A 24,074-nucleotide genomic window follows, 5' to 3' on the forward strand; every position below is an offset into this window, starting at 1 on the left:
CACAATGTTTGTACTGTCTCAGTGAAGCAATTCAAATTCAAATGCCAATTTCCTTGTTAGCCGGCAGTTTATTTCCTTAAACAATTTATAAGCTAGCAACACGTTTTACCTCGGAATAAAAACGCCTTGTATTCGCTCAGAAAAAAAACTTCTCACACCAGGAAAATAAGCTTGTTCTCAAAGGCTTCTGTGTTCCTCCCAATATAATACTGAACATCTTCAAATGTTCAGTATTTTAGCATCTGTGAAATGAAAGAAAAATACATGGCTTTCCATGCATGACATGTTTGTCTTTACTCTGACACTTAGTGACTGTAGCAACATGCTGATGGCAAAACAAGGATCAATAAACTTTAAATTCTACAGAACGTTTAACACTGGAAGTGGAAGACATTTTAAATATTCAAAATAAGTAAACAAAACAACAAATAAAATCAATTATACAGCAAAATTATACTTCAAAAAGGGGCCAGTTGAGACCAAAGCACCAGACTGAAGACTTTTGTTATCCAGCTTTTGATAAAAAAAGAGAAAATTTATTTTAAAAAATGCAAATGGAAACTATTGAGCTCATTTTAATTTACCATGTGTTTAATTGATTTATTGTGAACTACATCACAATTGCAACGCACTCTATCAATAGCAACTAGCCCTGTCACAATAAGCTATAGATAAATTAATTGCGTGATAAATTAAAACAAGTAATGAGTAAAATTTTGCTTTCTTTTTCTGAGATGGGGCACCGAAGCTGCCTCCAGCTCAGAGGCCCTTATTTTTTTAAATCCGGCCCTGGTCCACTCTATTAATTCATGTTAAGACTTTATAGTTGGTGTTAAGATGTTGTTAACCATGTTTTCTAATAACACATGATTACCTGCTGATATTTTCAAATTCTCTGTTAACATTAAACATTTTTAACTCAAAAACTGCCCTAACGCCCCTTCTAGCTGGTATAGAAAGTTTTCTGGGGGGAACCGTGACATTTGTTCAAAGTGTTCTCAAAAAGACAATATTATCATTTATAGCAATAATCACAGCGACAATTTATCATACAGCAAAATGTATTATCTACTTAGGACAGATTTCCCACCAAAGAAATTTGGAAACTGCTTTTTGTATTTGCTCAGGTATTCTTTACCTGACATTAATTGAATTGAAACCAGCCGTGTTTAGTCCGCTTTAATCAAACGAGTTTGTTTGTCTAGAAAGTCCGGTTCGTTTGGGGAGGTGTGTAATTAAACTCTGATGCAGATTTTTTTAAAAAGCAAACTCTGGTCCGCCTATGAACCTCAGTTTCGATTTGGTTGAAGTGAACGCTGGCGCAGTTCGAATACATATGTGAATGGCAGGCAGACCAGAGACGGCTCCAAAAGCAGGAAGTGGACTACAGCGCAGGGCATTCTGGGTAAATACAAGCCAAACAAACGTCCAACAAACAAAAGAGAAATTCTACAACCACTAAAATCTGGCGCTACTCCATTTTTGTTTAAGAAGGAAGAAGGAAGTTGCGCTCAGTGTCTTCTTCAGAGGTTTTTGTGTCCTTTCCTTTTGTATTTTCTGGTGCAGTGCCCCCATAGGCGAGGAGGGGAACAGGTTTTTCAACTAGTTTGGTAGCAGCTAGACATACAACAAATGTTGCAACTTTGATTCCCAAACAAACCGAGTCTACCAGGCATTATGAAAAGGTGTGAAAATACCACAGCTGAAAAATTTTACTTAAGTAAGAGTAGAGCTACTTTAACATATTTTTACTGAAGTAAAAATAAGACGCAGCCATTCAGGAAATTATTCAACTAAGAGTAAAAAAGTATTTGGTAAAAAGTCAGCTCAAGTACTGATAACTGATCAAATTATCAATTAATATTTAAAAACTACAAAATCAGATGGATCCAAATAAAATGTAACATGTAAATGTTGGTCCTAAACAGGACCAAAATGACAATAACTCATGTAAGTAAGAAAAAATAAAGATTTTTCTTCTAAATCAGTTTCTTTCAATAAAAAAATATGAAACTTTAACAAGAACTGCAGATGTGTGTCTGTGGTTAATTTTGGGTTAAAACATGTTAAGAGAACAGAGAATCCAGAAATTTTACTCAGGAGCAGCCATACTTCATAATAAAATGACTCAAGGAAAAGCAAGAGCTACAGCGAAGCAAAAATACTCCTAAAAGTAACTTTTTTCAAAACAAAGTTAGTAGTTATTACCCAACTCTCACTGTTTGAGAACTGGGAACAAAAACAAGAAATCTACAAGGTGTTGAACACCTTTTGGGATCATTGTACAGAATAAACAGCCTAATTTAGAGGGTGATTTTAAATATTATTACCTGGAAAGGCAGTATGTTGTTGCTGTTGTCGGCCCTGAACGCGCTGTCCTCCATCCAGGGCTTTTGAGCCAGAGGACCGCCGGGTCTCGGGAATTTGGGGGGCGCTATGACATTGCTGGTGTAAGGCTTCTTCATCGGGGAGATGGGGTTGAGCGGAGACGGCACTCCGACCCCAACCCCGACCCCGACGCCCACGGCTCGGCGCGGGTCTCTGCCCGGCTGCAGCCCGCTCCACGGGTTGGACGCGGTGCTCCACCCGGCGTTCTGGTGGTTATTCCAGGCGGAGGAGGAAGCCGGGGAAGACGACGAGGTCCCCTTGCTGTTGTTCATGATGGTCTGGTAAGCGTTTCTCTGGGGAAAGGGGCCTTGGCTGGGACTGACCGGGGATCTCCGCTGCTGCTGCTGCTGCTGCTGAGAAAGCCCGATTTGCGGGGAGAAATTCCCCCCAAACACCGGGTTGACGTGCGGGAAGTTCTGGAAAAGCATCGTCCCATTCACCGACGGTACTCTCTGGAAAAAGCTGTCCTCCACGGCGTTCGTGGTCCCCGTGGACCAAGTGCTCCCGAACGACGACGGAGGGGAACCAAGGGGTCCGCCGGGCTCCTGAAGCGGGTGCTGGTGGAAGCCCAGCCCGGGCAGGATCGGCGACTCCATCGGGACTCGGTCCTTGCCGCCGCCACTGCCGCTGTTGCTCAGCGCGGAAGCCGCTTGGCTGCTGCCGGTCGACGGGCTCTCCGACTCGGATGAAGATGAAGTGGGTTCCGATGACGGGGTCGGCGTGGAGGGAGGAGGGTCTACTTGTGTCGGGTCTTGCTGCTGCTGATGAGGCTGGGCTTTGTTTTTGTCCATCAGTAGATCATCCTGCATGGTTTGCTGAGCTGCGACGGGGGGAAACAAACACTTTGAGTCAAAATTAAGATTTCTATTTCTAGGGAGATCATAGAGAGAACTCCTACGGCAACCGAAAGGGAATAAAACATTAAACTGGATCGCCCTCAAAAAATAAAACACAAACACTTCCTTCCTTCCAGGGAGAACAAAATGACTCTTAAATCCCCACGAAGAATATGGCAGTAGATAATCACTAGATTTCGCCACGTCTCGTTTTTTCTTCCACGCAGGAACTTCAGAGCTGCAATGTGAAACTGATTCTGTGCCTTTTCTCGCATAAGGACCTCCCCTGACACTCATTTGCATACGTCAGTAAATACAGCTGTCCTTCAGCAAGGTGAAAAGACACCTTGACAGTTCTGGTTTATTGTTAACGACTCCCTAAAAAAAAGAAAGAAAAAAACATTTGTCAGCTTTTTCTTTCTTTCTTTCATTTTTTTCAAGCTACACTTCCAGCATCTTTTACACGAATAAATTAAGTCACACAAGCAAAAAAAGGATTGCATTTTTAATTAATTATTTAATTAAAAAGACAAATATTTCAGTTACAAGCTAATGTATTTAATCTATATGTTTAAATTAAATATCTAAATATTAAATTGGATCCCACAACTTACAAGAGGGACATTTAAGAAAAGGAAAAAATAGGAGAATTCCGCATTGACACGAATACGTCGCATTTTAAAGCGAACAATGCACAAATATTAGAAATTGTTTGGTTGTCTTGGCAACACATTGCAAAAAACAAATGTTCTTTAGAAATTAACTGAAAAATAAATAGAAAGCGTTTGGTTATTGCTAAACATTAAAACACCGAGATTTTATGGCATAAAACCATCAGAGGTTAAATATTTACTTATATACATACCGATAGTGACGCTGACAAGCCCAGCTGTGGCCTCTGAAGAATAATAATAATAATAATAATAACACTATAAAGCTGGCGTGACACAGACCCGTCACTCAGCATAATAACCACTGATATGAGTCGGACTTTAAATATAATCGCAGTAGTATGAGATCCACACGCCCCACCGATTATAATCCGTGTTTTTTCCTCCAACAGAACCGCTTCCAAGGTCATGAAAGGATCACAATCAGCAGTGGTTCAGTCCACGGACCCCATGAAAACACTGACCACTAACCCGACCCTTGGTTTCTGTCGCGTTGGCCGAGATATCCCGGTGTTAATATATATATATACTTATATATATATATATACATGTCATGAAGCTCACTTCCCCACGAAAATCGGTTCTGTAGATCCATATGTGTCCCACTGCACACGGCAGAACAACATGCACCCACTTTGCGCCTCTGCTCGAAGTGAAGCGGGAATTATTACCTTTTATCGTTCACCTTTTTCAGACTGTGAATAGATATTTCTGTTTGCCTCGCCTGGGTAGGGATATGACAAACGAGCTACGCTTGTGCCGAGGTGGTCAGCAGTTGCCTCAACAGCTGATTGACTGCGGCGCATGGGTGATGGCCGAAAGGGCTTGTGGGAGTTGGAGTTTTATCTCGGTGCGGTAGCTGGTCACCCAAAGCTGCTTCCAAACTACCATATAAACTATTGGAAACTGTTTACATTAAGTTTACATTACATTACTTCAACATATCTTTACTTAAATTAAAGTAAGACGTAGCCGTAACCACAGTACTCAAATAAGAGTAAAAAAGTATTTGGTAAAATGTCTACTCAAGTACTGAATAATTGATCAAATGATCAATTAAAAATTACATCATCAAACGAAGCAAAATAAAATGTTAAGTGGAAATTGACAATAATTTATATAAGTAACAAAAAATAAAATTAGGCAAAAGAGTTTTCTTTCAAATCAATTTCTTTCAAAACAAAAATCTTATGAAACTTTAACTAAAACTGTAGGTTTGTCTCCGTGTTGGTGAAAACATGTTTGTTTTTTCATTCAGTGGGTGAAAAATATAGACATTGTGCTAAAGCAAGAGTAGAGATACTTCATAATAAAATTACTTAGGGTAAACGTAAAAAGTACAGTGTAGTAAAATTACACCTAAAAGTACATTTAAATAAAAAAAGTTACTCAAGTAAATGTAATTGAGAAATTTAACTTGTTACTACCCAACTCTACCAAGCAGCCTTTTATCTGCGTTGTTGTCTGAGATAAAGCTTTATTGCACGAATAAAAGCATATGCTTTATTTTATTTTATTTGTTGTTGTATAACACAAATTAAGAAGAATTTATAATTTGTACGTTGGCAGTTATTAGTAGTTATTCTGATGCTGTATGTCCGGGTGTTAAATACAATTGCCATTATTACTATTTTTGTTTTTAAAAATCTGTCATAAATAAATAAATAAATGGAAATGAAGTGAAATAATTTACATAGGTAAACTTACTAACGGTTTAAGATTCACTATTTATTTATCATATTGTTTATTATATGACACATTTCTTATCATGATGAGAATTCTGATTTATTGTTTCCATGATAAATTCTAATTAACAATGTTTAAAACTGCCCTTAAAGGTGGGATTGTTTTAATATTTTATCCACTGTTTGCTTAATAAAAACATCAATAAATACCAATAAATTAGAAAATGAAGTTGGTGACTGGTGTCCTAAAGAAGCCTGTTACAATTAAGAATCTTTTTCAAGACCAATAATTGTGATTGTGAGACTATGATTGGTGTGACACAGTCATAGTTGTACAGTTACCTATAAAAATAAATACGTTTTTAGTTATACCAATAAAATAAATTGTACCTAACTTATAAGCATATGACAATTTGCTTCTATATTTTCTGAAAAACTTGACTGAAACAGAATTTAAATGAATACTTTAAAAAGATTTAAAGAGGAGCAGCAAAAACAAAAGAGATAGGTTAGCATTGCTTACTAACAACTGATGACGTCAACCAGGACAGTCTTCAGTCAGAAGCCTCTTCAGAGTCACCACAACACTGACTGCTGGAGAGCTTTACTGCCACAATATTTGAAAATATTTGGACATTATGAGTTGCGACAGCATTAGATTTATCTTTGGGGATAAAAGAAAAACAAAACAAACAAACAAAAATCTTATTTTTGAATTGAACTGAATTTACATGGCTGCAACATTTTCTTATTTTATCAATATAATATAATATAATATAATATAATATAATATAATATAATAAAGTTGAAGTGTAGAGGTTTTAAAACTACATTTCCCATTTTTACCGGAAGTTGCGCTGACGGTGTGGTCCTTGTTTTGATGACGTAGCCACGGCCAGTCAATGGAGTCAAACGGTCAGAGGAAACGAGGCCATAGCAGATTTAAAGTGTATTTTCTCTTTAAATAACCACCGGGAGGAGATAAATGCTATTTTGATAATCATGGCCGTCAGGGCGTAGTTTTACTCCAAATACGTGGCACGTCTGCAGCCGACAGGCCGTGTCAACAAAGCGGCCTATGTGGGGCTAGTTAGCTAATTTGTTAGCTAGTGATTTTTTTTTTAAATCTCCTTCAGCAGATTATCAGGTGTGGGACTTTTTTATTTATTTATTTCATTTTCGTTTCGCCCCTCATTATTCGCTTTCAATAAGACAGTATCGCTCCACAACAATGGCGGATCCAGGTCCGGTGGTGGCACAGCAGAATTTGGACAGGTGAGTTGAAGTTTTAGCAGATAAGCTAATGGCAGCTACGTAGCTCACTTACATTAAAGCGTTTTTGTCAAAAGTACAGGGTGTATTCATTAAATATTTGAGAATTTGTTCACTTAAGTCAGAAATGTGGATTTTGCGTTGCCTCTTGATGTATTTTAACATGTTTTTGGAGTGACTCTGGTAAGGGACGTCCTTAGCTATCTGCTTCTTACAATGATCTCTGATTGATGCCACCTGCGGTCGATGACCCGGTAACACCTGACGTTATACAGAGGCCTCCAGTATGGATGACTTAATCTGAACCTCTAATTTACTGTTACGTGTGTATGTTGGTTTAAAACGGGCCGCTCTAGTTTAAAAGTTACATTTATAAACACAAACTAAAACTTTTTCAAAACAGTAAACTGCAGCTTATACTCTAGGTTATTTATCGTGGGCATTTATCGTATGGTGCGTCATTTATGCGATACATGTAATAAGATTTTGATTATCGTTGTCACAATAAATTCCAATTAGTGATGCTTAAAAACCTCTAAAGCAGTCTGTATTTTTTTTAATCTTTTCATCACTATTTGTTAAATAAACGTGTTTCAATACATTTGAATAATATAATTTAATATCATTAAATGTAGTTACTATGTGCATTCTAGTTGTACAAATCACACTTTGTGTAACTGGCATCCTAAAGAGTCATATGAATGTTTTTCAATGGTAGTATTTGTTTTTGTGGGGCTATAATCCAAATTTGTGGTATTATGATACTACAAAATATATCACTCCTACTCTAGACATGTTAGTAAACTGTTTAAAGGTTGTGTATTAATGTGTTTCATCTAACAAAAACATTGAATTAACATTTAAACGTTACAAATAAAATGTGTTTGGGTTAAAAATGAAGACCACTATAGCATTATTAGATGCTAGGCTTGCAATGTGTTAAAAGCTATGATCCAATTATCACAAAAATGTGATAATTTTAGCAGTTTAGCATTAGCTGAACTTCCAACACTTTAAATTGCCAAACACTGTTTAATGACTGTACTGCCTTTTAATTGGAAGAATAAATGTCAGTTCTCCTTATTCACCTGAAAGGCCACATTCATTACAAAATGTGATATTTTCATCATAGAGATTTTTTTTCTGCCTTATAAACATCATGAATTTTTATATCTTGAAATTAACTTTATTTTTCATAGAATCTGTGTATTTCTGGGGTAATTAAGGATGTACTCATGTACTAAAGTTGTTGATTTTTCAAACACATAGGCGTGGAAACTTTAACCAGAAGATAGTTTGATTAATTTATCCAATCTTCAGGTAAATCAAACATGTTTTTGTTGGTCCAGCACTTAAAGAATGTCCAGGTCCAGCTCTTATTATGCTGCCAAAGTAAAATGCAGAATAAATTACACTATAGGTATGCTTACAATATTAATAATTATCAAAACTGCAATCCAAGCTAGTAAATAAATGGCTAGTTTTTAAGGTTATTGCACACAGTAGTAAATATTATGACTGATTGAAAGCCTGCAGAGTCAAATTCATTTATAGCAACATAGCAGGAAATCAGGCTGCAAGATTTCTGAAATTTAGTCAAAATGTACTTGGGAATTTATTTGAAGTATGGACTTCCTTAAAGCATTTTCTTTTAAACAGGAAGAGACCTTGAGGTTAAGTCCGTACATATCTCTCACCAAAAAACAACAAACATGAAGGTGGAGCAGAAGAGAAACTCTGCATTTAGAAAGTAAAACTGTCTCATAACTGCTTCCAATTTCTCACATTCACCAGTTACACCTGTCCAACGTTATGACCTTAACTTTATTTTTTAATTTTAGAAGAGAATGGTAATATCCTTTACTGAAAGAAAGTTTTATATTTTGAGAACCATAATCCTTTTGTGGATTTATTGTATTACCAAACTGTATTAAAGGAGCTGTACTTTCTTGTAAATTGTTAATAATGGGTTCCTGGCAGTAGAATTGAAACATTGTCTTGGAAAAACGTAGCATTTATGTACGCGCTAAAAGTATGTAGCATTTTTAGCGCTGGTGTACTGAATTGGAGAAAATTAATGTAATGTCCTCTCTATTTACAAACCTACAGTAGACAAATCACATTTTTCACACCCCAAAGCTTTCCAAATCACACTGTGACTACTTGCACAATCTATGAAGTGTTTTTTTTTCTCTGTTTTATATTCTCCACACTGGCTCCAGATTATGGGTTAAGGTTTTCTTACCAAAGATCTAAACAAAGGAAGTCTGGCTCTTTGGGAAAAAATTTAATGCATTCAGGTATAGACCTGTCACGATAAGAAGTTTTACTGGATGATAAAGTGTCCCAGAAATTATTGCGATAAACGATAATATTGTCATTTTGAGACCACTTTAAAGGAAGTAGTTCAGTTATGCTAGCTTGACTTTGAAAATCTTAACATGTAGTTGTGCTGTGGAATTCGGTGTGCTCAGTTTAGTTACAAAATAAAAAAAGGCGACCTAAACGCCAATTCTGACAGATCATCAGTGCAGCAGATGTTTAAGTTAGCTAATCTACAGCCGTTGTGTTAGCTTAGCTAATAGCAGCGGCAGCTAATCGACCGCAACACAATCACTTATTAATAATCTTAAAATAAACATAAAGTCTAAGAACATAAAACTGTAACCGGCTGAATGTTCTGTTCTTCGTGTGGGAAATGCTTGAGTGATTTTTGGGGGTTGAATCCTGATGCACTAGTGGAGCATCAGTCAGTTACCATGGCAACGGTTCTGTGTGTAGTGTAGCCGATGCAGAGAGCAAGAAAAAAAAGAATACGAGTGGGTTGGTCAGCAATTTTTCTGCATAATTTTTTTTACTTTGCTGTGGTGCACTGCACTAAATTAATAATACCTACATCTCCAGGTTTCGTTTTGTTAATGAAATTGTTGTACGAAGTGACAGAATCGTCTTTTTGCTCTCCACTGTCGTACATGTGCGAAATTTCCGGATGTAAACAGTAACGTGTCTATATGTTACAGTTAGTTGTTTTGGATTCGGGTCAAGATCTAGGGCTAATTTTTGATGACACACAAAAGCGACACATGCATTCTGTGTCAGTGAGAGCAAATGGTTTATCATTTCCTATTACAAAATATTTAAATTTATTTTATCAGTATAAATATGAACATTTAGGACAGCTAATCAGGTGAATAGAGTTTACATGGAAGTGAGGAGATGCTGCAACATTTCAGTGCTGCTTCATCCTAAACAAAGACCAGCAGCTGATAACATTTGCTGCATGTGTGTGTGTGTGTGTGTGTGTACAAGGAAGCGTTTGACACTGCATTTTCTGTCAATATTGATCTTTGAACTTTGAAACCGTTTCCCAAAGAAAGGACGGGCATGCGGGTTTTGTGAAATGTGCCCCAGCTACGTGCTGCTGTGTATGGCGGAGGCGGTAACCCTGACGGTGTTTGTGGAGCTGATAGCTGTGAGATGTATGCCAGGTCCGGTTGCTGCTACGGTTATGTACCAAGCCTCTATCACTGACAAACATAAGGCCCAAAGGTTCTTATCAGAACCAACCACAAGCAGCCAGCTGCCTTCGCAGTGCAGAGTTTCACAAATAGGTGTGAGGAAAATGTTTCAATCCACCATCTTTTATTTTCTTATATCAGATTTAAACCCAAACTTGTTACTTTTTGTCCTCCACATTTAGTTTGTTTTTGTTTTTAGGACTTTCAAGGTAATGATATTTATTTATTTGTTTATTTTATTTTATAGTTTAACAAGTTTTGAGTGAAAAGGAGTAGTTTTAAGGAAAACAAGCTCATATAATCTACTCAATTAGTTTATAATTTTCACCAAATAGCTTATGTAACTATAGCCAAGTATTTTTGTATGGAGAGTAAACCCTGTCAAAAATAGTGAATAAATATAGAAATAAATAAATGACTTGATAAAGTATTTAATGTGCCAAATGTTGCATCCAATAATTAAATATTTCCAGTTTATTTGATTGTACAGTGTAACATTAATGAATATTTATCATTTTGACGGTATTTATTTAACATTATCGATGTTATTTAATTTTCCATTTTATTTCAAAACTTGTTTCCTTTTTTTCTGTCATTATTTTTACTTATTGATGTTACACTGTAGGTAATATAAAGAAATCAAAAAGGTAAGGTAAGGTCAATTTAAAATTTTTGAATCCCATATTTGAGACATTAATTACTTTTGGCAGGCTCAGTCCTCCATGTTTTTGTGTATTTTTTTTACTTATATTTTGTAGAGTATTTCAGATGCATGCACATTTAGGAACACAGTTTAGCAAACAGAGACCAGTTGCTGGTCCACAAATGGCCTCTGTAATCTCCAGTTTGCAAAAATAACTGGGAATGTTTGGAATTAAGTTGAAGGAAAACTTCAAGCCAAATGACTCTTCTTATGCAAGGTGCTTTAACAAGCAGATTTGACTTTCCTAAAACCACAAACTGAGCTCTAGATGGAGAAATGTGTGCCTCAACACCAGAGATAATGGCTTTTAACAGGCACAATTCACACCCACTCAATAACTTAGAATGTTATTGAAATGCTCATTTATTTGAGTAACTCAATTCACTAAAAAAAACATAATATAGATTAACGACACACAGACTGATGTTTGATGCCTTTATTTCTGTTAAATGATTTTTTTTTTGTTGGCAACAATTGAAAACATGACATTTTAGATTACAATATTACATCAAGCCAATAAAAAGAAGGCATTTTTATCACAGAAATGTATCCTTAATGGAAACTATATTTAATATCCGCTTAAAGAAGCAATGTCCCAACACATCTGAATACCCAGCAGCCATTTTACAGCACGTACAGCAGTAAAACCAGCTGGCCAGATGTGCTGGGCTTAGCTGGGGTTGCTAGGTAACGGGCCGTGCTTTGCTGTGGTCGCTAGGCGACGGGGAACTGTCTGCTGATTTGTAAGAGATTTTTGAAATGGGCCATTTTGCAAACACCAGAAAACATCAACTTATTGGGAAAAAATGGTTGAGTGATTTTTATTTTTAAATTTTTTTTAAGTGTTTGGGCTGTTTCTAGATGAAAGTACAAAAATGCAAAATGCGAATTTTGCTTAATGGGTCCTCTTTAAAATTCACATAATTGGGTAACTTGCGACACATCGTCTCACTTTACAAAACAAAACAAAAAAATTTAAATTCGATCACGTATACAGTCCAATTAATCTTAGTTATCAGAAATTGCATCAAGCTCAGTTTATTATTCCAATTAGGACCCAAAATCATTATTATTTTAGAAAAGGAAAGAAAAACAGTCAGTTGATTTATTGTCTTTCCATTACATATAGGGAAAAGTTTTTCATAATATGCTGGATTTAAAAAAAAAAAAAAAAAATTGGTGAAACTTTAATGAGCTTGTTGAGTGTTTATATTTCAAAACAAAATCACATAGAAAGCGTTTTGCATCCCAGACCGTACCGTTTGTGTCTCCTGTTCTGGGATTTCTCCGCCATCTTTATTTCTGAATCAACTTGCTCCACTTCAGGATGAGCAGTGGCGCCCTCTGTTGGATGGCGGCCAAATGGCAACACCAAAAGAAGGTCTAAGCGGATGTTATTGACTGGAACTCATGTTAATCTAATAAACCATTAATCGACAATCGTTGGTCAAATAATTGTTTGCGTCCTTATTTTTGAACATTTAATAAAACTCAATAAATTGGTTCTGGTTGACTGGATTGGTGTTATAAAAACACGTCGTTTGGCTGTCGTGTTTGAAGAGACGCATTTGAGCAAACCCGTTTTCATTTTTAGATTTTATAATATGTATATCAACGACCTGTTTTAGTTCTCCCATACAGGATTGCATTTCAAGACTGTTTTTAATGTTGTTCTCTGCGACTGGGTTACAGGAAGAATGCTTTTGAATCAATAGTAGTTGGTTTGGTTCTGTTGTCAGGACATTTGTCTAAAACTGTTTTTAACCTCCTTTCTTCAACCTTCATCAGTTTTCGTCTCTCTGCAGTAATCTGAGCTCATCCCATCGACATGTTGGACAATAATCATCTAATTTATGCCTCTCAGTTTGGCTGTTGAAGGAAAACCAATCCACTGATTTTCTTGGACGGTTTTTGACAAAGTGTCGTCTTGTTACCAGCTGAATCTATCTTTATTACTTGGACTGCTTGTCAGTTAGGTTTTAATCTAAATCGGACTGATTATATTTCATGTAACTGAATGTGAATGAACCCATTTTGTTCTGTAAAGTTCATATGTGGGGCAATAAATACATTTAGCAAGAGTTTCTGAAACAGAGTATAACAGGTTTTTGTTAAAATACAACAAAGTTATAAAATAAAAGACGATGAACTTAAATTTTCTCTTGATAATAATTTTACATTTAAAAATGCATAATCAGTTATGAAACACAGTGTAGCACAAACTGTCTTATTCCCTGCCTGAGTCAGATTAAATCAGCACAGCATGGTGTGTTTATATTTATTTATTGATAATACTGTCTGTTCTGTATTGTTTATATCACTGTATATTTTAAATACTTATATTAGTACAGAATGTCTTGGCAAAATGTTAGCTCATATCTTATAAATGCATATGGAGGTATATGTTTGTATTTTTGTACAATTCTGGTTAAGTTTCTGTTCTGACTGTGTTGTTCTTTCAATAAAATGCCTTTTTTGAGTCTTTACACTCCAGTTAATGATTAATTGATTACTAAATGAGTTGACGATATTCAAACAAATCGATTAATTGTGTACTTTTATAGCATAATTTGAACTAAGTAAAGCTAAAGCTGCTACTTGAGGAGTTCTGGTCAGGACATTTTTACAGACAAATGTTTTTTTTTTCTCATTTTAAATAAAAAATTTACATATTTTATGTGAAATTTTTAACTCAATTACTGGTCGATTAGTTGACGATTATTCAAATAAATCGATTATTTGCAACTAATTGATTCAGCCATACTGTAAACGTGCGCTTGTCGCCTCAGGAGCTGCTGGGTGTGCTTCGCCACAGATGAGGATGACCGCATGGCGGAGTGGGTGAGGCCGTGCCGGTGCCGGGGCTCAACGAAGTGGGTCCACCAGGCCTGCCTGCAGCGCTGGGTGGACGAGAAACAGCGAGGCAACAGCACGGCGAGGGTCGCCTGTCCGCAGTGCAACGCAGAATATCTCATCGTCTTCCCAAAACTGGGTGAGCAGATGAGAAAAACGATCCAAAACATTTGAATGTTTAGGTTCGACACACCTGAAGCGGAGAATGATTCATCAATAGGCCTGTGCAGGACTAGACGACATGCTGAGGACGTTATCCAACTGTTTGAGTCAGAAATGTTGAAGCAGGAGTGAAATTTGCTGCAAACAGACCACTAAGGACGGGAGTTGGACACTCCTGGTGTGAAGCTTTGTCTACTTTAATGGGCGGGAATGTCGAGGCTGCATGATTCAACGCAAAAATACACACACCCATTCTACTTCATGAGGATTTTACAGAAATATTATTTATGTAAAATCTACTTTTTTGAGCTTTTACAAAATGTTATAATGTTATTCCCTCAAAAGCAAACATGGAGTGATGCATTGCTGTTTTATTTTTAAAGAAATCCTTAAATCTTCCCTGGTAACCATTTGGGTTTTTAAAACACCTGGGTGAAACTAGGCCAAATTTTACTGGGCGATAAATGATCTAATCTGGCAAATTTAGGCAAATCTGTTGATTTTAGAAGGATTTCTTTAGCTGCAGATGCATCTTCTGCTACACATCATTAAGCATTCACTAAAGGAGTGCTATGTTGTTGCAATTTAGGCAATAAAATGTTTATTTTCTTGTTTAAAAAATTTTATAATTTGTTTTTATTTCTTAAAAGTATTTCTAATATATAAAATGATTTAAGTGGTTAAATTAACTTTTAGAATAATCAATAGAACTAAAATAATTGTAGATGCAACCCTAATTCACAAAATTAGAAAGATTAATATGATAAATTATCTAATCGGTCCAATTAATAAACCCATCACCGAAGCTTGTGTAGATGGAAAAAGAAGGTGTGAAAATAAATTGAACACTTTGAGAATCTGTGTTCAATTCCTACAGTAAAAGCTGGTTAAAGTATCTTAAAGCTGCAGTATGCAACTTTTATATAAAAAAAAATGTTTACATATTTGTTGAAACTGTCACCATTTTCAATTATAATGATTATGGCATAATAATAATAATGCAAGAAATAAACTTTAAATTCTGATGATTCACTGGAACAGGAAGACATTTTAAATATCCAAAATAAATAAACAAAACAACAAAGAAATTGAATGGTAAACTCTCTATAATTAACACAATCGTGTTTTGAAAAAGACAGTTGAGACCAAAACACCAGACTAAAAACTTTTATCATCCAGTTTTTTGTAGAAATAGAAACATAAAATCCTGCACACAGAAATTTTTCAGCTCGTTTTAATTCATCATACAATTAATTGATTTAGCAACATCTGCCTATGTAACGTTGGTAAATGTTGCTGTGATGAGCAGGAGCTTCTTAAAGAAACAGAGACCCATTTTTAAGGTGGCAAATTGTGAAGTCAAAGTTCTTTTAAGTCATATTTGACATATGCAGCATTTTTATAACTACTGATTATAAAATGACACTATTTGGCTGGGAAATTTATAATTCTGCCCCTTTAAAATAAAGGAAAATTATTAGTTTTAAATATTTAAAGCTCGTCGAAAACAGATGGGATGTGTACTGTAGTACCTCCAACAAGTTGTGGGTCTTCAGAAAATATCCAGGGGTGCCCTATCAGATGCCTGATCCACTTCAACTGACTCCTAAATCTGTTGCAATAAATCAATCAATTGGTAAATTTATTGTTTTTCTCTTTTTCTACCAAAGACAGTCTGGTGTTTTGGTCTCAATTTAACACTTTTTTTTAAAGAATAATTTTGTTTACAAAGACTTCAGAGTCCATTTTATTTGTTGTTTCCGGTGTTTATTTATTTGTTTTGAATATTTAAAATGTCTTCCAGTTCCAGTGCTAAATGTTCATTAGAAATTGAAGTGTATTGATCTCCTAGAGGGTGGATTTGCATTAATATGCCATTATATTCACATATTGTCTAAAATTTGTTCTTATGACAGATCTACAACCTAAAACTGCGACTGAGATTTTTGTTATAGAAGCGCACACCATTATTATTTTAGTTTTTGTTTAATTTTGAATTTGTTGTTTCATACTGAAACAGATAAATGCCACAATTAGACTTGGTGAGGTTTGTTTACCCACCCAAACATTGTGGTTATTATTTAAATAAATGTTTTCTGAACATAAGACACTGTTCTAAGTTTGAGTAAATAAACCGCTGCTGCACTTTGAGGCTCTGGGGAAAATAAAAGCTTTGCTTGCAGCTGGAAGGACTTTGTGTTCACCATTAGGAATGGCATTAGTTGTTTTTTCCATGAGCTGCGTCGTTTGGTTTCAATAAATCATTGTTATTACCGTACTTAAGAGAGTAACTCATAAAAAGAAAACCAGCGAATGGCGCAGTCTATGTTTGGAGGTCTATTAAATTCGTCCAATCGCCCAACCTCTCGGCCTACTTGTCAAATGTTCTGACTAACTTAACCAGCTAATCCCAGCTTGTTAAACTGGTGTAACTCCCTAAAGAGCAGAACAGCAAACAGGTCCAACACTCACTGGGTTTTTGGGTGGTTTTTGTTGACTTAAGAACCCGTTCCAGCTAGTTGTAGGATTGGCAACGCCTTTGGAGCAGCACATTGGTAGTGGACGCTGCAATCTGAAACTGAAGCCAGACTAAAAACAATGTTAAGCCAGGGGAGTGTTGGGCCCAGCTGGTAAACAGGTTCATCTATATTTATAGCAACCAGGGCGTTGCTGCCACTCAATGCAGAGATAAATGTTTCAGTTAAAGTGTTTAATCATGGTTCCTCTTTTTTTCTTTTTTAGATTATGGACTAAAGATAAATTGAAAGATGGCAAGAATTTAAATTTTTACTTTGAGAAGGTTCTAAGTAGAGCTTCAAAATGCAAAAAGAAGAAATGTGGGGCGAAAAAAATCTGATCGATATCAATCGATCAAACATCTGATATTCTGATATTCACTGAACTCCGATCCAGAAGATCCAGGGAGATGTAGACGACTTTAGTCGCGCAACCGTTTTTTTAAGGTAACTAAGGTTGATGGAATCAACTAACTCACTCACTCATTCTTTGGTTACCTAGCAACAACCTGCTGAGTAACTGGCGCAGCAGCACTTTAAGGTTTCACCTCATAAATGCTTAAAAATAAAAACTGTGAATAAGAGTAATACTGCCAATAGTGTGGCAATACTTCAGATATGAAAAACAAACACAAAACCCTAATAAATAATTATTGATATTGACTGATAAACACAGCCATTAAACTGAAAGAGGCTGTTCATATCATTACAAATCCATCACTACTCACAGCAAACTGTGATTCAGAAAAATAAGTTGGTCCCCATTAAACACAAACTTTGGTTTTTCTGGTTTGGTCCCAGTTTAGTGCGATTTACCTCCAAGGTAAACAAACCGGAGTTCATTTTAAACACATTAAAACCGTCAGGAGTGAAAACATTCAGTTGATACACTTTTAGTTTATTAACAAGTCAAATGAAGGTCGTTGAAGTGCAGAAATAGTGGATATGTAGGGATGAACTGATCCACTTCTTTTCATTTCTGATCCTGATATTTGAGGTTCATTATCGGCCAATACCAGTCCAATACAGTAAAACAGAACTTATTGTATTTACCCATCATGCCCTGCGCTGTAGGTCACTTCCTGCATTTTTAGCTGTTTGCGTTCACACATTCATTCAAACTGCGCCAGCGTTCACTTCAACCAAACCGAGACCAAAGCTTTTAGACCAAGCAGAGTTAGCATCAGAGTTCGATTACGCGTTCACTCCTCCCCAAACGAAGCAGGTAGAAAGCCTCCAAGCGGGTCGCTGTGTTCTGTTGGGTCTCTCCTCCCACCAGCACCTGCTGCAGAGCCACTTCCATCCTTTCACACGGGTCCAGCTCTGAGGACGGTGTGTCCTTGCTGCTCCGTCTTGCTCACACTCAGAGAGTAAACAAACCTTCGGGAAGAGAGGCTGCCAACGCTTTGGTCCACCTTTAGACTGTAGCTGCACTTCTCCCTCCCTCCCTCCCTCATGCTTAATTATCTTAATTATAGAATCTGCTGCCAGTGGCTAAAATGAATTGCTCCTTTCTCCATCCTGTCAGCGTTCATTAGCGGTGACCCAGTTCCCTCTAGCTGTGACGGTGCAGCGCTTTGGCAGGAACAAAGTGAAAGAGTCAGGCTCTGGGAGGTGAGTCCGGTCAGCAAACACAGGTGCAGTCTGCAGGGGATCAAAAGCCTGGCGCCGATCCAGGCAGCAGTTTCATCAATAATTACTATAAAGCTGTGAGTTTAAGAAGCCGCAAAGTGATAAACTTTAATGAGGCCTGCCTAAAAAGCAGCAGCTTGACAAAGTGAAAGCTGCTGTGACTAAATTGTGCAAACAACTGATGGAAAGTGGCTTTATTGGGACAACACCTGTACAAATATCCTGCATGTCCTGAAGCAGGCAGGCAGGTGATTTAAGATGGAAATGACGATGCAAGCTGTCATTTTTACATCAGTGTTCAATGTAAACACTTTTTGTTTTATTTCTTTGAGGAATTTGACCAGTTTTCACCTGACTGCACACGTTGTGTGTGTGTTAAGTTCAGTTTGGCTCCAACCATTGGTCAGTTTTGTCCCAGTTAAAGCCCGTGCTTCAGGGACGAATTAGCTGGCGTCATAAAAGTTTCTTTTACTGAAGCGTTCTGAAGCTTAGGAGGACTCATGGTACGTTGGGGGAGTTTGGGATTTAGATACGCAGCACAGTAGCACAGGTGAGTTGCTGAAGGAGCAACACATCCACCACCAATAGTCTCTAAAAAGGCAAAACAACAATAATGGCTAGAACGATTAATCGATCAGTAAACGATTAATCATTAACTGAAGTAAACATTAGCTGGAGCATACACAAGCAAAAAAGGCCATTTCCTAGAAGAACAACATATTCACCAACAAAAGTCTTAAAGGCAAAAACAATTGGGCCTGAAACGATTAATCAATTAGTAAACGATTAATTGTTAACTGAAGTAAACGTTAACTAGAGTATACAGTTATAAAAGGTCAATTTATTCAGAGCAGTAATCAAGCCAAAAACTATAAATACATTTTGCATTTTAGATTAAAATAAAACCTTTATCTGTAATTATTATTTTTATCCAAAATTTCCACTTTATATTTTGGTCCGTCTGATGATGTAACTTTAAAATATTGAACTATTAATTTGATCAGTTATTCAGTACTTGAGTAGACTTTTTTCGAAATACTCTTTTGCTTTTGAGTCATTTCCTGGACGACTACATTTCTTTTACTTGAGTAAAAATATGTTAGAGTACTGCTACTCTTACTTGAGTAAAATTTGTGGATACTCTGCCCACATCTGCATTTCAGTATCGGCCAAAATCTGCATTTTTAAAATTCGGCAATCAGCCAGAAAACTGCAATATTTTTTACTCTTTGAGTAATTTCCTGGACGGCTGCTGTTTACTTTTACTTCAGTGAAAATATGTTGAGTTAGTCTTGAGCTGTAATGTATCTGCAGACCTCAGAAAGTGCGCAGTCACCCCCTGCGGTGCGTTGCCTCTGCAGCTGGCTGGTTATTAATAGCAAGTGGACGAGTCTCTGAGTGAGGAAATCAGGTTGGCTTCCTGTAAATATTGCATGATTTCCCCAGAGTCGGCTTGAAATGCCAGATGGGAGGAAGATGCAGCAGCAGAGAAACTTCTTCTTTTTTTTAAAATTGTCGCAAAGGTTTGGACTTTCAGTTGATCCTTGTTTCATGTTTGTTGTTTTCAATCAGAGAAGCAATGAAACATCAACAGGGTGTCCAAACTTTTTGTCACAGCCAAAATTGTTGAGTCAAAATAAAAACAAAATCAGGCAAATAAAGTAGCCTGATTTTATATTAAAGAAAAAAAAGAATATTTATTGTATTTTCAGGACTATTAGGGCCATTGTAAATAAGAAAAAATTATAAAAATAAATTTCCACTAAAAAAATTCAGAAATTGAGTCTCATCTCAGAAATGTTCTAGAAAAAATGTCAAACGTTTTTAATTTTCTGAGTTTGAGAAGTCAAAAAATGTTCAACATTGAAACAGAAATTTCCAAGTTTATTAAAATTTCTGTTATTACTCTCAAAATTTCTGAGTTTGATTATGGAAATTTACTATTTTATTCTATCTACCAAAATACTCCTTTGTAAGATTTGCATGTTTTCTGTGGTTTTCAGTTTTCATCTCCGTCGAACAAATTTATTTTCAGTGATAACAGGATTTATGTCACTTTCTTTCAAAACGTTTGCTATATTTAGTCAAGTTTAATACATTAAATAAAATCTGATTTGTGTGGGAGGAGGTGGAGAAGATCCATCTTTTCACAGATATCCTGTAGCTGTCTGTATCACAGTGCATTTGGAGAATCCTCTGACTGAAGATTCTTCAAATCTATGACAATGCAGTGAAAAGATAAAAATTGGAGGGTCTCGTAGTTTCAGATGATTCTGGGTGGAAATAAAAAGCTTTGACTTCCTGTAACCAGGCAACCGTTTCCTGTCTCCGTCAGGTCCGATCGTTTATGTTCTGGATCTGGCTGACCGGCTCATCTCCAAAGCCGGCCCCTTCGCTGCAGCCGGTATCATGGTGGGCTCCATCTACTGGACCGCCGTCACATACGGGGCTGTCACCGTCATGCAGGTACGTCCTCCGATGTTCGCCATGCGCCAGCAAGTCCAGCTAATATCGCTGAACTTCATTTATCATGGAAAAATTATTTTTGGTTTAATTTATTATGATGACTTTAAATTATTGATGTTAAATTAAGAAGAGAAAAACAACTCGGTATGATGGAAAATGTTATTTTCACTGCAGTTTGTTTCACAAAAGCATCAATAAATGTCAATAAACTATAAAATATTAAATGCAGTTACTATGTGTAGTTTAGTGATATAAATCATATCCATTTGTTTTTCAATTCCGATATCTGAGGTTTAGTAGAACTAGAAAAAGACTTGGTAAGATTTTGTTTTTGCAGTGCATAGATTTTAGATCATTTTGTAAAAAGCAACAAAAAAGAAAAGCTGTTTTATTTTTTGGGGCCCCCAAAGCTGGGCACCCTGGGCTACTGCCCATCCTTGGCTTTTAAAACAAGGTATTTCTCAGAAAATCTTTCTTGCTTTGATGATTTTAATGTCTTTTTGATGTGCAGGTGGTGGGCCACAAGGAGGGCCTGGACGTGATGGAGCGGGCCGACCCGCTCTTCCTGCTCATCGGCCTGCCCACCATCCCCGTCATGCTGATCCTGGGGAAGATGATCCGCTGGGAGGACTACGTCCTGCGGCTGTGGAGGAAATACTCCAACAAGCTGCAGATCTTCAACAGCATCTTCCCAGGTCGGCCGTTCGGTTTCTGATGTCAGAAATCATCCATGTTGTTGTTTTTCATCTGCTGACGGCCCGAATGTCGGAACCGCAGGTATCGGCTGCCCGGTGCCGCGGATCCCGGCCGAGGCCAGCCCTCTGGCCGACCACGTCTCTGCCACGCGGATCCTGTGCGGCGCTCTGGTTTTCCCCACCATCGCCACCATCGTGGGGAAACTCATGTTCAGCAGCGTCAACTCCAACCTGCAGAGAACCATCCTGGTGGGTGCTAATGCTGCTACTGATGCTAACGCTGCTACTGATGCCAATACTGCTACTGATGCTAACGGGGCCGCAGATGCTAACGGGCCCCGTTATGATGCAAATTGGGCTACTATTGCTAACAGCAGACACGATGCTAACTAGAGTCCTAATGCTAAGTCTGATGCTACGTTCATTCCTTTCTTTCTTGTCTCCTTAGTTGCAGTCGTAACGTTAACTTTTAAGTTTTCCAAATTCAAAAATATTTTTGACTTCCTTCTGGAAAGTTAAATCTCTTTTTGTAACTCAAATTATTCAGGATTCTTCAGAGTTGTTGATGCTGTGGGCAGGAAGGTCCTCCTGTAGCAGTCCGTGTCACAGCGGGTTTGAAGAAGCCTCTGATGAAGACGTGCCGAGTGCTGCCTTTAAATCCTCCTTGCTTTCTGGCTCTCCCCCCAGGGCGGCATCGCCTTCGTGGCCATCAAAGGGGCGTTCAAGGTCTACTTCAAGCAGCAGCAATACCTGCGCCAAGCCCACCGCAAGATCCTCAACTTCCCCGAGCCGGAAGAGGCCTGAGGCGGCGCTCTGCTGTCGGTGAGGATGAACCCCCCCCCAACACTCAGCTTCACCCTTACTGCAACAAGCCCCGCCCCCTCCCAGCGGTTGCTACGGAGACCGACTGCGTTGCCGCTTCCCGCCCCGGGAGCGACGGTACGGGAAGCGAACTGGAGCCTGCTTGCAGTCAGTGTGTGGCTATGCTAACTCCACACGGCTAACACACCCACTGCTATCCGAAATAAAGACGCAGGGCATGCGTGAAGAACTTTTTTTTTTTTTTAATTAAACGATTGTTTTGGTTTAACATCCCTTTGGCCCTCGCCAGGGTCCAATCAGATGATCAATTAATCAATAATTTATCACGTTTGGAAGCACAAAGCAGAAGCTACCAGAGGCGTAACATAGAAATCTATATTCTAGCTTGAGATGTTCCAGTGTTTATTTATTCAGCCTGCAGCTTTGATTACTTCTGAACTCTGTAAAAGTGTTGGCACCCGTCATGGCGCTCCGGTCCGGTCCGGCCGGGCCAGAGGGGATGAACCCAGTGGGACATGGAGCGGTTCTGTTCTGGTTCAGGTCGGGATGGGTTGGCAGAAGTCTTCACAAACTCTTAGCTTTTCCCACAAACTTCAATACGTTTTATTTGACAAACCGATGAAAGCTGAAAATGATGCATGCATTAAAAAAAAAAAATCTGGTTTAGTTCTGGACTTTGACTAGGCCGTGCTTTAATATAAACTTTGCCAAATTGTGTGCCACAAATTTCAGTTTTTCTAGTTTTATCTACATAAGTGTTTTTAATGAAATCTCTAAAACATTAAAGATCCAAAACATAAAAAAGAACCTTCAGATTGCCATTAGTTAAAAAAAAATAACAGTCAAAATGTTTTGGGTCAAATGTTTTATATTTTATTGGCCAAAGTTTTACTATTCTTGAATTGTGGCCAATTAAAAATCATTTCAAGGGGCACAAATGGCCCACGCCCCACACTTTGGACACCCCTGATCTAAATCTACTGTAGCTCTGGCTTCATCCATTTTCCCTATTCAACTCTACCATTCCCACAGTATTATTCTGCCACCACTGTGTTTCAATGTGAGAATTATGGAGTTTAGAATAAGAGTAAAAGATTACAAAAGTTTCATTTTGGGTCTCGTTTTTTATTCACTTCCCTAAAAACTTCACATCATTTTCCTTCCACAATCTGTCGCAATAAAATACATTAAAGTTTGTGGTTGAAATGTGATAAATTTCAAGTGTTATAAATGCAAATTAACTGAGGGTGAAAGCTGGACTGTTTAATCCCTGTAGTAGTAAAAATAACCATTAAGCAAGCTTTTTTTATTTAAATAAAAAGACAAATTATCTTAAACCTGTTTTTAATGCGTCTTCAGGAAAAACTAAAAATTTTTTGCTAAAGTTTCATGTGCATCTGAAATGAAAATTGTTAAATTTTCAGTAATTACTTCTAAACCTACATTCTAAAGTTTGGAAAAATTGGATTTTAATAAAGAAAACTGACTTATCCAGCATACAAACAATAAAAAAAGAGAAAGTAATTGCTAAAGCAGTTGGCTGTTTCTATTCTGATACCCAAACATTAGTGGAAAGTTAAGTGGAAGGAAAAAGTCAGATGCTACACCCAAAAGTCACCAGCTTTTATCACAACCTGGCAAACGTTTACTCCACAAAAACTTGAAATATTTCACGTCCATTAGTTTCTGGTTTTGAAATAATTATGTCTGGAAAAAGCTCAAACTCTGCCTGCGAACTACAGCTTCTCTACATTTATCATGAAGTCTCTGCCAAAAACAAAAACATGTTGTGAACTTTAACCTGTGGAACTGTACCTATCATATCTGTGAATAAATGTATTTTTGCAAATGAGGA

General features: G+C 37.3%; 2 protein-coding genes across 6 annotated transcripts in view; one reads left to right on the forward strand and one right to left on the reverse strand.

The window, feature by feature from the left end:
- cpeb3 (cytoplasmic polyadenylation element binding protein 3) overlaps positions 1-4,872 on the reverse strand; it is a 44,625-nt gene extending 39,753 nt beyond the window's left edge. Inside the window, exons 1-2 of one of the 4 annotated variants that reach the window (XM_028006720.1) lie at positions 4,567-4,872; positions 2,331-3,208 (exon numbers count right to left, since the gene is read on the reverse strand). In XM_028006720.1, coding sequence (XP_027862521.1) covers positions 2,331-3,197 — 867 coding nt within the window. In that variant the 5' untranslated portion in view covers positions 3,198-3,208; positions 4,567-4,872. Of the gene's footprint in view, positions 1-2,330; positions 3,702-4,566 lie in introns of those variants that run through there. The other 3 variants (XM_028006716.1, XM_028006717.1, XM_028006719.1) reach the window with 3 other exon arrangements.
- A 1,574-nt stretch (positions 4,873-6,446) lies between these two features.
- On the forward strand, positions 6,447-24,072 carry marchf5 (membrane-associated ring finger (C3HC4) 5). 2 transcript variants are annotated; one of them, XM_028006413.1, is made up of 6 exons: positions 6,447-6,855; positions 13,863-14,065; positions 20,572-20,702; positions 21,214-21,397; positions 21,480-21,646; positions 22,085-24,072. In XM_028006413.1, the coding sequence occupies exons 1-6, from the start codon at positions 6,812-6,814 to the stop codon at positions 22,199-22,201; spliced, it is 846 nt and encodes a 281-aa protein (XP_027862214.1). In that variant the 5' UTR covers positions 6,447-6,811; the 3' UTR covers positions 22,202-24,072. The 2 variants fall into 2 exon arrangements, with proteins under 2 accessions (XP_027862214.1, XP_027862215.1); XM_028006414.1 differs by lacking the exon at positions 6,447-6,855 and adding an exon at positions 8,151-8,172.
- Positions 24,073-24,074: the final 2 nt, after the last annotated feature.

Source organism: Xiphophorus couchianus, chromosome 22, assembly GCF_001444195.1.
Source record: "Xiphophorus couchianus chromosome 22, X_couchianus-1.0, whole genome shotgun sequence".
Classification (NCBI taxonomy): domain Eukaryota; kingdom Metazoa; phylum Chordata; class Actinopteri; order Cyprinodontiformes; family Poeciliidae; genus Xiphophorus; species Xiphophorus couchianus.